Consider the following 14731-nt stretch of genomic DNA (forward strand, 5'->3'; position numbering starts at 1 on the left):
AGTGTATATAATAAATATACAAATTCTCACTACCTGTGCCCTGTGTTACCAAAATGTCCTGCCTAAAGTTGACTCTCTCTAAAGATAGTGTATATAATAAATATACAAATTCTCACTACCTGTGCCCTGTGTTACCAAAATGTCCTGCCTAAAGTTGCCAATTGTGGAAATAGGTGATGGGGACATGGGGTTTATTATGTCCTCTCTACTTTTCTGAAGTTCGGAAATTTTGTAAGAGAGAGCTTAGAATTATAGTGTCTGCTTACACATAGTTCCCTGCCAGGGTTTATACTGAAGAAGTTATAAAATAGGTCCCAATTCTCCAGGAATATACAACTTAGGACATGTAATGCTGATGAGGATTGACATAAAAAAGTACACCAAGATGGGCACCTGGGTGGCTCAGTGGGTTAAGTGTTCGACTCTTGGTTTAGGCTCATGTTGTGATCTCAGGGTAGTGAGACCCAGCCCTGCCTTGGGTTCCATGCTCAGTGGGGGAGTCTGCTTAAGATTCTCTCCCTCTAACCCCTCCCCCTGCTCATAGACTGAGCTCTATCTCTCTCTCTTTAAAATAAATAAAATCATAAAAAATACATCAAGAATAAATGAATACAGGATAAATACAGAGAGTAAAACAGTTCATTTCTTTTTTTTTTATTTTAAAGATTTTATTTATTTATTCGACAGAGATAGAGACAGCCAGCGAGAGAGGGAACACAAGCAGGGGGAGTGGGAGAGGAAGAAGCAGGCTCATAGCAGAGGAGCCTGATGTGGGGCTCGATCCCATAACACCGGGATCACGCCCTGAGCCGAAGGCAGACGCTTAACCGGTGTGCCACCCAGGTGCCCCAAAACAGTTCATTTCTATAACTCATTCATTTTATCATAGCTATCTCTTTTCTCCAGCTTCTACTTTGACCTCTCTGAAACTTTGAGCCTGCTCTCTTCCCCATCTGTTATCTGAGAATCAACAAGTCCTGCCTGTGTGTCCCCTGCAGCGTCTCTCAGGCTCATCACTTACCACATAGCCACTGACATTTTATGCCCAGATGGCTGCAAAGACATCTGAGTTGTAATTCTTTTTTTTTTTTTTTAAAGATTTTTATTTATTTATTTGACAGAGATAGAGTGAGAGAGGGAACACAAGCAGGGGGAGTGGGAGAGGAAGAAGCAGGCTCATAGTGGAGGAGCCTGATGTGGGACTCGATCCCAGGACCCCGGGATCATGCCCTGGGCCAAAGGCAGATGCTGAACCGCTGTGCCACCCAGGCGCCCCTGAGTTGTAATTCTTAATCTCTGGTCTCACTCGACTTAAAAATTCATCTTGAATCCTGATGTCACATTCATCTTCCTGAAACAGGCATTATTGTTTCTCTACTTTAGGAGCAGGACACACACTCTTCTTGTATTCTTCCCCAGCCATTCTGCCCATTGAGGCCATTCCTCTTACTAATTCCTCAGAAAACTCATTCATGCATTCTGCTGTCTCCTTGTCTTTGGCCAGTCTTCTGCACCACCTTACAGTTCCATACCTTATATTGATTTATAATAAAAATGTACACAGGTATTCACTGAATACTTTCAAGACCTACTTCTTCTTCCATATGTGCCTTATTACGGCCATCATTTTACCTTTTTTGGGATTACTTCTGTGTTTTTGAGTGTCATCTGAGCCACAGGACTTTTTTTTTTTTTTTAAAGATTTTATTTATTTATTCAACAGAGATAGAGACAGCCAGCGAGAGAGGGAACACAAGCAGGGGAAGTGGGAGAGGAAGAAGCAGGCTCATAGCAGAAGAGCCTGATGTGGGGCTCGATCCCATAACGCCGGGATCACGCCCTGAGCCGAAGGCAGACGCTTAACCGCTGTGCCACCCAGGCGCCCCGAGCCACAGGACTTTTGTTTGGGTAAGTGATCCAGTGGTTCTCAACCCAGGCTGCACATTAGAATCACTGAAGGCATTTAAAAGATATCCATCCAAGGCCAATTAAATCAGAATCTCTGGAGATGAAGCACAGACATTAGGAAAAAAAAATTTTTTTTTACATAAATTATTTATAAAACGTCCCAGTGATTCTAACGAACAGGAAGTTGAGACTCACTCATCTAAATAATACTAGGTTTCTTGATGTGTATGTACTATTCGTTCATTTGGTCAAGAGCTATGGGTATTTATTACAGAGGTACAAAACTGGTAGCCCTGGCATGGTTTGTTAGGCTCATAGAGTGTTTTCAAAAAGTTTAGGCTTTAGACAATATTTTAAATTTGGAAGATTTATCATAAACATTGAGCTACCTAGCTCCTCTTGGGGAAAAAAAAAAGGAAGATCTGGTGAGACTGTGCATGAATTCTAAGCAAGGCAACACTTGGTTAGAATGGAATTGCAATATTTCTTCTAGACGGAGAATGAGCTTCTAGTTTGCTACAGTCCTCACTACTCCTTATCAGCTCCCTTGCAGGGGTTGAGTACTAACTACCATTTATTCTATCATTTGCACAATTGTTAACATTACTGCTTTAACAGTAGAGAACAATTCTTTGAAGCCTTACCTGACTCCTTTCCTCTAAGAACCCCCTCCACTCCCAATAAGGTGTACTGTTGAGTAAAAAATGTTTCTAGGTATCAAATATCCAGGCATCCAGCCCACTTTACTCATTTATGTTATCTGATCGGCCTCCATAGTAATTTGAGTTTGCAGCCCCTGGCCTGCAAACACTGTGGCAAATACTGTGTTAGATGTTAGGGATATAGAAGAATGAGATACAGTGTTCTTTCTGGAGGAAGTCACACTTTATTGGGAAATGCAGACATATTAAAAGGTATTGTAAAAAAAAAAAAAAAAAAAAGAAAGGAAAAAAAAGTCCTGGAAAGAAGGGAACAGCGCTTGTTAGAAAGACTGCACAGAAGAGGTAGCATTCGAGTTGAATCTAGAAAAATGAACTGGGAGTGTATCCAGGCAGAAAGGCAAAGAAGCTGTTTTAGGCCAAGAAACAACAATTCCCAAATATGAAAGTGTGCAAGCCCACGGCAAGGTCAGAAAGTCGCACGTGGGGAATGAGAGATTAAACTCTGGAGTAGGTTGGCATAGGGGAGTTTGGTTTTGTGTGAGTTCATAAGGGTTTTTTCATTTTGTCTTCTAAGATAGTGAGAAAGACATTAAAGGTCTTTAATCGAAGAGAGACATGATCACATTTCTATTTCTATTATCAGAAAGATAATTACGACAGCAATGTGGAGATTAACTGGGAGGCTAAGGTGAGTGATGGTGGGGACCCGATCAATGAAAGCAGCAACAGGACAGAGGAGCAGACAGATTCGAGAGATGTTTCGGAAGTATAATTGGCTGGGCCTGGAAGCATACAGGAAAAGGAGAGGACTAATCAAGGATGTTTTGATTTGGTATATAAAAGCCCAGAAAATATTTTAGCTGCTAAAGAGAAATTTAAAATGATTTATCACAGACATGAGTCGATGTTAGAGTGACTTAATATTTAACTTCAAACTATAAAGCATCATTGCGGTGCTGGGTTTTTTTTTTTTTAACCCTTTTTTTGTTCTTTCAAATAAATATGCTTATATTTTAAGTGCCTGGTGCATACCTGACTCTGCTGAACTTAGAGGATGACCTCCAAATTTTATTTCCGTTTGGCGGAGTTTAGTCATGTTTAGCAGCTGTGTGACTTGTGGAACATCTGTCGTTAGTTGGCAGCTCCGTGGAATAATGTCTGCGGGTTCATCTGTTGGAAAGGGGACACCATATCCAGCTGAAAATAAAGACAAACGCTCATCCCCCAAATGTAAGTCATTTTTGCCAAATGGACATATCTTCTAAATGAAACCAATTAAAGTAAAACATTTTATTTATTTTTATCTTCTTCTTATTTTTAAGATTTTATTTATTTATTTGACAGAGAGTGAGAGAGGGAACACAAGCAGGCGGAGCAAGAGAGGGAGAAGCAGGCTCCCCACTGAGCAGGGAGCCCAACTTCCAGGATCTGGGATCATGAACTGAGCCAAGGGCAGAAGCTTAACGACTGAGCCACCCAGGCATGCCTAAAGTAACACTTCAGAGTACGACTTTGAATGAGTTACTCAACCTTACGGCTTCGGCGTTCTCATCTGTAAAATGAGTGTTGTAATTTTACTGCTTACTTTGTAGGACTGTAGGAAAGATTAAATGAGATAAAGTATATAACATATACAGCAGGTTCAGAGACTTGTGAAATAGAGCATTCTTTGGATATATTTTACACTTATTTTTCAATACTAGAATGTGACTCAAGAAAAGAGCTAGTTAGGTGTGCTCTGATGCAGATCTTTGGGAGTTCAGTGGCTCATTTATAAGAGATCAATATGCACAAAGACATAGTTGAATAACACCTAGAGACATCATACGAGTAAAGTAATTTTTTAACTTTTTGTTTTGAAATAATTTTAGATCTACAGAAAAGTCACAAAAATAGTACATTGTTCCTAATACCTTTTACCCAGCTTCCCCCATTAACATCTTACCTTTGAATACTTTCAAAGAAAGATTATAATTAAAATAGTATTTTTATAATTGTAATTTGTATTCCTAATGAGATTTGATATCATTCATATATTCTTACATGTATATACAAATTTCCAGTTAAGTAAAGTTCTGTGTTCATGTTCTTAACCCATTTTGGTCTTAGAACATTACTTTCTTATTTATTTGTATGACCTCTCTTATGGCAAAGATATTAAGCCTTGTCATATGTAGTAAGCAGGAATTAAATCAGTGTTAGCATTCCAAAAAGCAATTTTCCTATATGTTTCAAAAGCCTTAAAAAGGTACATTCCATTTTACTCAGTAATTTCACTTTATGAATATTTTCTCTTCTTCTTCTTCTTTTTTTTTTTTTTTTTTTAAGATTTTACACCTAATAGAGAATATGAAAAAAATTATAAGTAACTATTTAATTATAATTTTGTTAAGCAATCTGAAGGAAAAGTTCAAGGTGTAATGAAAGAGGTAATGGGTGTCAGTAAAAGTGTTTTCTAATAAAGAGACATTTAAGCTGAGTCATAAAAGATAAGCAGAAGGCGGCCTGGTGAAATGAATGGGGAGGGATCATTCAGGTAGAGGGAAAAGAGCATTTGAAGCCTCTGAAGGCAGAAGGACTCTGGTGCATTCTAGGAACTGAAAGAAGACAGTTCTGTCAAAGGGCTGCTAGTGTGGGAGAGAATGGTGAGAGAATCCCAACGATATATTTAGTACAGCACTGGTTCAAAGGGGATGATCAATAAATAGTCATGGATGAAGGCCCCTTCATAACAGCTGACCTAGATTAAAAGCAGCTGCCAAGTCTTCCACTTCTTTTCTTTGGTTGTTCTTTGCTTAGCTATCTCCTGAGAAGTACTCCATACACATTTTATTTGGATAACATCTTTCTCCCCCAGATGGCAAATAACAAATCAAACTGGTAATCAGCTACTAAGGGACCAAGGAATATCTGCAGTTTTCTTCCAGACAAGTTCTATCTTCTGTAAGAGAATGTGTATGGAAACACGCAGACTGCTTGATTAACATTGGAAAACGACACAGTTGAATTTAAGGTGCTTCTGCTAACAAATCTGAAAGGATGTTATGTTGGCTGGAATGGTTAGCTCAGAATGGCAAAATGGTACACGGAGGAGAAGGCTAAGAGAAAACTGACAGATTTGCTCATGTAGCATTGAAACACAATGAGATGGTAGGTTTTTTGCTATCTTTGCTCCCAGTATGAGTGACTATATTAGAATGTTTGAATGACTTTGTATCTCTCTTTGGCTTTCTTTGGCTATAAGACCACCAAAAAATGAGCCATTCTGTAGGTGTTGGATACCTCTGATGAAGATCTTAACTAGCTTTAAAAATTAAGTCATTGGGCGCCTGGGTAGCTCAGTCGGGTAAGTGTCCAACTCGATTTTGGTTCAGGTAATGATCTGAGGGTCGTGAGATCGAGTTCCGCATCAGGCTCTGTACTCAGCGGGGAGTCTGCTGGACATTCTTTCTCTCCATCTCCCTCTGCCCCTCCCCCCAACTTGTGTGCATGTTCTCTCTTTCTCTCTCTCTCAAATAGATAAATCTTTAAAAAAAATTAAGTCATCTATTTTTATACATATATAAAGCACTTTATCCATAAAAACATCACTTATTAGCTGTGTGACTCCAGCATGGTAATTTACCTCACTGTGCCCTTGGTCTTAATATCTGTAAAACATGGATTAAAAAAATAATACCTTAGAGGGTTATTGTGATGATTAAATAAGTTAATGTATGTAAGGGTCTAAGAACAGTGTCTGGTACATAGCAAGTACTATATAAATGTTTATTATTAATAACAAATACTTATGTCAATTATTTCATTATAATGGAAACAAAACCACTGTGTCTTAGTATGTGTTTTTTATAATAAAAAGTTTTTTGATATTTAAAGGGGTAAATAAGCCTGAACACTTAGCTATCCTGAAATGAATCATACTCTTAGGTTTTTTTTTAAATTTTATTGTGGAGAAATTCACATTAATATATTAATAAAAATTAAGGATTTTAAAGTGAACAGTTCATTGGCACACAGTACATTCACAGTGCTGTGCAACCACCACCTCTATATAGTTCCTAAACATTTCCATCATTCCGAAGCAAAATCTCTTATCCATTAGCCAGTTTCTGTCCATTCCCTCTAACTCCCAGTTCCTGGCAACCACAAATCTGCGTTCTATCTTTATGGATTTATGGACATTTCATATAAATGGAATCATGCAACATGTAACTTTTTGTCTGTGTGTATAATACATACCCTGTTTTGTTTGTCCATTCATCTGGTGATGAACATTTGGGCTGTTTCCACATTTTGGTTATTGTGAATAGCACTGCAATGAACATGCATGTACATGTATCTGTTTTCCATTCTTTTGGGTATACACCTAGGAGTGGCACTGCAGGTTCATATGGTAATTCTGTGTTTAACATTTTCAAGGAACTGCCAAACTGTCTTTCATAGTGGGTGAACCATTTTGCATTCTCATTAACATTGTACAAGGATTCCAATTTCTTCACACCTTTGCCAGCGCTTGTTTTCTATTAAAAAAAATTATAGCCATCCTAGTGAGTGTGCAGTGGTATCTCATTGTGGTTTTGATTTGCATTTCCCTAATGACTAATGCTGTTGAGCAATTTTTCATACGTTTGTCAACTATTTGTATATCTTCTTCAGAGAAATATCTACAGTAGTTAAGTCCTTCAACCATTTTTTAATTGGGTTGTGTGTCTTTCTATTGTTGAGTTGTAAGAGTCCTTTACATATTCCAGATACTGGAAGATATCAGAATATTCCATATATATACTCTCTATATGCAGAATCTGAATATTTATCCTATCAGATATATGATTTGCAAATATTTTCTCCCATTCTGTAGGTTGTCTTCTCAATTTCTTAAGTGTCCTTTGATACACAAAAATTTTTAAATTTTAATGTCCAATTTATCTATTTTTAACATTTTGTTGCTGTGCTTTGGGGTTGTATCTAGGAATCCACTGACAAATCTAAGGTCATGGAGATTAAGCTTTATTTTTTTTCCTAAGAGTTTTATTTAGCTCTTTTATTTAGGTCACTGATCCATTTGAATTAGTTTTTATATATGGTGTGAAGTAGGGGTCCATACTCATTCTTTTGCATGTGGATATCCAATTGTCCCAGGCCATTTGTTGAAGAGTCTCTTCTCCCCTCATTGAATGTTCTTGGCAGCCCTGTCAAAATTAGATGTATGGGTTCATTTCTGGACTCAATTCTATTCCACTGGTGTGTATGCCAATTCTAACTGTACCAAACTGTTTTGATTACTGCAACTTTTTTTTTTTTTTAAGATTTTATTTATTTGGCAGAGAGAGACAGCCAGTGAGAGAGGGAACACAAGCAGGGGGAGTGGAGGAGGAAGAAGCAGGCTCCTAGCGGAGGAGCCTGATGTGGGACTAGATTCCAGAACTGTGGGATCACGCCGAGCCGAAGGCAGACGCTTAACGACTGCGCCACCCAGGCGCCCCGATTACTGCAACTCTTTTTTTTTTTTTTTTTTTTTTTTTTTTTTTTTTTAAATTTTTTTTTTTTTTTTTTNACAGAGATAGAGACAGCCAGCGAGAGAGGGAACACAAGCAGGGGGAGTGGGAGAGGAAGAAGCAGGCTCATAGCAGAGGAGCCTGATGTGGGGCGATCCCATAACGCCAGGATCACGCCCTGAGCCGAAGGCAGACGCTTAACCGCTGTGCCACCCAGGCGCCCCCGATTACTGCAACTCTTGAATTAAGTTTTGAAATTGGGAAGTATGAATCCTCCAACTTTGTTCTTTTACAAGATTGTTTTTGGCTGTTTTGGTCCCCTTGCAATTCCATATGAATTGGAGGATTTGCTTTTTCATTTCTGCAAAAAAAGCCATTGAAATACTGAGAGATTGCATTGAATCTCTAGATCTCTTTGGGTTATACCGACATCTTAACAATATCAAGTCTTTCAATCCATACACATCAGATGTATTTATTTCCATTCTCTTAGGTCTTCTCTAACTCCCTTTAGAAATGTTTTATAGTTTTCAGTGAAAAAGTTTTTCATCTCCTTGATTAAATTTATTCCTAGGCATTTAATTATTTGTGATGACATTATAAATGGAATTGTTACCCTTACAATTTTTAAGATGTGAAGTTCTATTATAAATAATATTTATACCTACTTATAAAACACAATTGATATTTTAATCAGAATAAATCTGTATCTTGATATATAGATATTCATAACCCATTTTTGTGGGACCTACTATTGGTTGGGCACCTCTGCTATGCTGAGATCATACCCTTTTTTTCTTGCCCTGGGGTGGTTTACTGGGCAAGGGCAATCTGAGTTCAACTTTGCTGCAGGAAGGAGTGGGAATGCAGTCTTAAACTGAAGAGATCTGAGTATGACGTGCATCATCTGACCTGGAGATAGAGAGGCAGGAAAACACTCAACAATGCTGATTATTAAAAACACTAAAGCATTCCAGTTATTGAGGAAGGTAAATATGTATACTGTTGAGGAAGGAACAGTCAGAGGCTTGGCCTAGAGTTTCACCTTATGTGACCTCAGCACAAGATGCCTTATTTCCATGGATCTTATTTCCTCTCTGTATAATTAGGACATTGGATTAGATGATCTCTAAGGCCCTTCCCTGCTCAATGAGTCTATTAAGGCACTACAACAGTATTTCTAGTTTTTTTCTGTGGCCTTTGAAGGGATAATTTTCTTCACATTGCTTGACATTCAATAAAGGCTTACTGAATAGAGAGAATGACTGAATGAATAACTGAACGAACAATTAGCCAATTCTTACTTCATTAATTCATCAAACATGTAGTACAGATTACCAGTGCCAGGTCATGTGCTAGAGGTAAAAATATGGAGACTTAATGAATGCCCTCAAGGGCCTCTCAGTCTGAAATCATACTTTTAATTATTCTCCTCTTCTTCCATTTCTGAACACAGAACACATATGCCCAAGTACTGATATTTTAGAAAGACCTGAACTGGGGTGTCAGGACATGTGTAAAATCATTACTGGCAGAGCATTAAGTCCATACTTAGTGGATAATTGCGTGCTCTTTCCTCTCTTCTCTTTGCTCTCCTCCTGTTTTTCTCTTATCTAACTAACTGTACATATATTGTTTTTTAAATGCAGAATGATACTAGTTAATCAATAATTCAGTCATGCAAATGCCTAAAAAATGCCAGTCCACGTTCCCTCAGGAACCATAAAAGTCATAAATTCAATGGAATCAGCAAGCTTTACTACTTGTGCAGCATCAGCCATTCCTCTGGGCAAGTGAAAAACTGGTTAATTTCTTGTTTTAGGGTCCTAATAACTCACTTTCTATTATATCCCACTGTGTAAACAGAGAACAGCAATGGAATTAGGCAACATTTCCTAGCTTGGGTGAGTTTAAGAGGTTCTAGAGTGAAAGGTAGCAGCTTAAACAAACTAAGGACAACAGGGTACTGAGCTTAAACAAGCATTTAAAACAATATCTTTAAATTGAATCTCAGAATGAAATGTAAGAAATAGGTAATAGAGTTTCCTATGATAAAGGTCTCAAATCTTATGACTAACAGAGCTGTCTTTGCAGAAGAAAATGTCCCCTCCCCCTACCTTCAGTATAAAAGACAAAGGGACATCCATTACTTACTTAATACAGACATCTTTAACACAGCCAGTCACCAAATTCTGACATTCTTATTTCATGATGTCTTCTCTCTCTCTCTTTTAAAAATTTCCCTTCCCTTCCATCCTCCCAAGAAAGGCAGTACATTATAGTAATTAGCAGGATAAACTTGAAGCCTACTGCCAGGGTTCAAAACCTGCCTCTAGGGGTGCCTGGGTGGCTGAGTCGTTAAGTGTCTGCCTTTGGCTCAGGGCGTGATCCCAGGGTCCTGGGATTGAGCACAGCATCGGACTCCCTGCTCTGCTGGGAGCCTGCTTCCTCTCCCACTCCCCTTGCTTGTGTTCCCTCTCTCGCTGGCTGGCTCTCTCGTGTTAAATAAATAAATAAAATCTTTAAAACAAAAAACAACAAAACAAAAACAAAAAAAACCTGCCTCTACTATGTAATAGTTGTGTGACCCTAAGCACGTTATTTGACTTCTGTGTGCCTAAGTTTCCCTATCTGTAAAATGGGGATGGTAATAACACCCACTTTATAGAATTTGTATGAGCATTAAATTAAGTTCATATATATAAAGTGTTTGGAACACCTACTGCTTCTATTAGCATCATCACCATTGTTACCACTTCTGCTGCCAACTTCCTTGACCAGGGACACTCAATTTGCTCCATACTGTGTTATCCTTTGTTCCCTTTTACCAAATTGTGTTGACAACGAACTCTTGCAGTGTTTACTTTTCTGGTGTGTAAAATTACACAGAGCACTCTGAGGAGGAAGCTTGCTCTACCTTTTTATGTCAAAGTATGCAGCCTAGTAATAAAAAATTATATTAAATCATACCTTCCACCCCTGCCATGTACCAAACTGAACTCCCTGTTCCTTCAACATGTCAGGTCTATTCACGATGCCATGCCTTTATACATACACACTCTTTCCTTTCCCTAAAATGCTTTCCTTTCTTGTTGTCCACTTTCATTACCCAAAAAATTATTTCACTAGTTGAGAAATTATTATTTTTCCTTCAGGAAGTAGTTTGGAAAATTTACTTCTCTAGGTGAATACAGACCAAACACTGCTCTATGGATAGATACTGACCCATTAAGTCATTTTCACTGGTCTGTGGTGAAAATGTCAACCTTTATTCTGAAATTAACATCTTCCTAATGTGTGTGTATTTAAATGTCTTTTCAATTAATTAAATGATTAGAATAATTGTAGTTTTTCTTGTTTGTCTGTTTTAATGATCTGATTTGGTGAATTTAAAAGTTGGCAGTCTTATGTTAGTCAAGTTTTTCATAACTTGGTAGGTCTGTGAAATCCAATAGCCTCTCCAATGGCTCTCTCAAGTAAGAGTTAAGTGCTCCAGACTCTCCTCCCAGTGCTTGTTAAGCCCATTAGGGAAGTTTCCTCCAGGGATAACAATCAATATGTACATGTAAATTTCCCTGAGAGATACCAAGCTCCTGGAAGCAGAGGCTGTGTCATACCAGTGCCTGATTATAGGAGGCAGATGAATGGTTAGCACCTACACAATGGATTATAGTTTATGTCTCTTCACATATATATTTTATTGGATCTTCAAAATAACACAATAATAACTAATAAGGAAATAATGCTCAGAGATGTTCAGAACTCACACAAAGCACAAAGTTGGTATGTGATCACAGCAACAGACTGTGGGACTATTAATCTGTGTCTTTAGTCTCTACAATATCAATTTAACTTCTCCAAGATGTACTTGGTTTACACAATTTATGCTTTCAGTGGGAATGTAATAGTATTTTACTTAACCAAGGAACAATCATCCTCATTTTACCAATGCAGAAATTGAAGCATAGAGATAGGGTGAGCACTTGTGCAAGGTTAAATCCTGGCAGCTAAATGAAGAATATGGGGTTATATTCCACAGCACCCTGAACCTGAACCATGCTTCCCCAAGTTTATTCAGAACATTTTAGGCAATCTGAGATGCCACATTCATAAGCCTTTTTTTCAGGCCTTCTGAAAACCTAAAAGCAATCATGCCAATGCTTGTTATTGGAATTTTTTAGATTATCCGTTCACTTAAAAAATTAATTATAAAATAAAATATATGTATATTGTTAAAAAAATACAAATGGCACTATAAAATTTTGAGAAAAAGTCATCATTCCCTAACTGCTGCCCTCCCACCTCACACATCCCTTAGTCCTGGAATGCAGAGGCAACTTTCTCAAGCCTTTCAGCAAAAGCTTCTAAATCTTCTCGTAATTACTTCTGTTTTTATAAATAGTAGTCTTATATTGACACTTCTGCCCTTTGCTTTAGATAATATCTCTGACTTACTATTTTGGAAAAAATATGGAACCACAAAAGACCCAAATAGCCCAAGTAATCCTGAAAAGGAAAAGCAAAGCAGGAGCATCACAATTCGGGACTTCAACTATATTACTGTAGTCATCAAGACAATATGGCACTGACAGGAAAACAAACATATAGATCAAAGGAACAGAATGGAGATTCCAGAAATGGACCCACAACTCTATGGTCAACTAATCTTTTTTTTTTTTTTTAAAGATTTTATTTATTTATTCGATAGAAATAGAGACAGCCAGCGAGAGAGGGAACACAAGCAGGGGGAGTGGGAGAGGAAGAAGCAGGCTCATAGCGGAGGAGCCTGATGTGGGGCTCGATCCCGGAACGCCGGGATCACACCCTGAGCCGAAGGCAGGCGCTTAACCGCTGTGCCACCCAGGAGCCCCTATGGTCAACTAATCTTAAACAAAGCAGGAAAGAATGTCCAATGGCAGAAAGACCGTCTCTCTCTTCAACAAATGGTGTTGGGAAAACTGGACAGCAACATGCAGGAGAATGAAACTGGACTACTTTCTTACAATATACACAAAAATAAACTGAAAATGGATTATAAAATGTGAGACAGGAATCCATCAAAATCCTAGAAGAGAACACAGGCAGCAGCCTCTCTGACATGGGCCATAGCAACTTCTTACTAGACATATTGGCAGAGGCAAGGGAAGCAAAAGCAAAAATGAAGTATTGGGACTTCATCAAGATAAAAAGCTTCTACAGAGTGAAGGAAACAATCAACAAAACTAAAAGGCAGCTATGGAATGGGAGAAGGTATTTGCAAATGACATATCTGATAAAGGGTTAGTATACAAAATCTGTAAAGAACTTATCAAACTCAACATCCAAAAACCAAATAATCCCATTAAGAAAGGGCAGAAGACATGAATAAACATTTTTCCGAAGAAGACAACCAGATGGCTAACATGACACATGAAACAATGCTCAACATCACTCATTATCAGGGAAATACAAATCAAAACCATGAAGAGATACCACCTCACACCTGTCAGAATGGATAAAATGAACAATACCTGAAACAACAGATGTTGGTGAGGATGTGGAGAAAGGGGAACCCTCTTACACTGTTGGTGGGAATGCAAACAGTTGCAGCCGCTCTGGAAAACAGTTTGGAGGTTCCTCAAGAAGTTAAAAATACAATTCAGCAATTGCACTACTAGGTATTTACCCAAAGGGTACAAAAATACAGATTTGGAGGGGTGCATGCACCCCAAAGTTTATAACAGCATTATTAACAATAACCAAACTATGACAATATTACTGTAGTCATCAAGAGCCATCAAAAAAGAATGAAATCTTGCCATTTGCAGTGATGTGGATGAAGCTAGAGTGTATCATGCTAAGTGAAATAAGTCAGTCAGAGAAAGACAAATACCATACGTTTTCACTCATATGTGGAATTTAGGAAACAAAACAGATGAACATGTGGGAAGGGAAAAGAAAAAGAGAGAAGGGGGGGGAGGCAAACCATATGAGACTCCTAATGATAGAGAACAAACTGAGGGCTGATGGAAAGAGGTGGGTGGGTGACGGGTATTTAGGAATGCACTTGTTATGATGAGCACTGCGTATTATAAGGGGTGAATCACTAACTTCTACTCATGAAACCAATATTACACTATATGTTAACTAACTAGAATTTAAATAAATATTTGGAAGAGAAAAATAATTGACTGGATGGGTATAGAATTCTAAGCTGATAATCATTTTTCCTCAGACTTTTGAAGGTCCAGTTTTAAGGTCTTTTACTATCTAATGTTGTTGTGTGAAGTCAGACATCATTATTCTTATTCGTACTCCTTTGTATGCAACTTGACTTTAAAAAAAACTCTGGAAGCTTAAATAATCTTTTCTCTTTTTCCCTCCTATTCTTAAATTATACAATGGTAGCTCTCTTTTACTTCTTTCTTCTTTCTTTTTCATTTTCTATTTTCTTTTTCTGTTTTTGATGAGCTACATCAATGTGAAAACACCTGGCCTTTAGTTTTGGGAAATCTTCCCATATATCATCCTTCCTGTTTTCTCTAGTCTTTCATCTTAGAATCCTAATATTCTGTTGGTGGTTCTCTTGGACTAACTTCTAATATTCTTAACATTTTGATCCTACTTTGTCTTTTGGGCTTCTTTAAAAATTTTTTTTTATTCTAAATCTCTGTAGAAATACAATAC

General features: G+C 37.8%; 1 protein-coding gene across 14 annotated transcripts in view; it reads right to left on the reverse strand.

The window, feature by feature from the left end:
• CFAP20DC (CFAP20 domain containing) overlaps window positions 1–14731 on the reverse strand; it is a 234689-nt gene that overhangs the window by 107604 nt on the left and 112354 nt on the right. For 10 of the 14 annotated variants that reach the window (XM_019805517.2, XM_011231610.3, XM_034658566.1 and 7 more), the window contains one exon: window positions 3603–3767. In XM_019805517.2, coding sequence (XP_019661076.1) covers window positions 3603–3767 — 165 coding nt within the window. Of the gene's footprint in view, window positions 1–3602; window positions 3768–8283; window positions 8427–13575; window positions 13660–14731 lie in introns of those variants that run through there. The other 4 variants (XM_011231588.3, XM_011231632.3, XM_034658570.1 and 1 more) reach the window with 3 other exon arrangements.

Source organism: Ailuropoda melanoleuca, chromosome 4 (assembly GCF_002007445.2).
Source record: "Ailuropoda melanoleuca isolate Jingjing chromosome 4, ASM200744v2, whole genome shotgun sequence".
Lineage (NCBI taxonomy): Eukaryota > Metazoa > Chordata > Mammalia > Carnivora > Ursidae > Ailuropoda > Ailuropoda melanoleuca.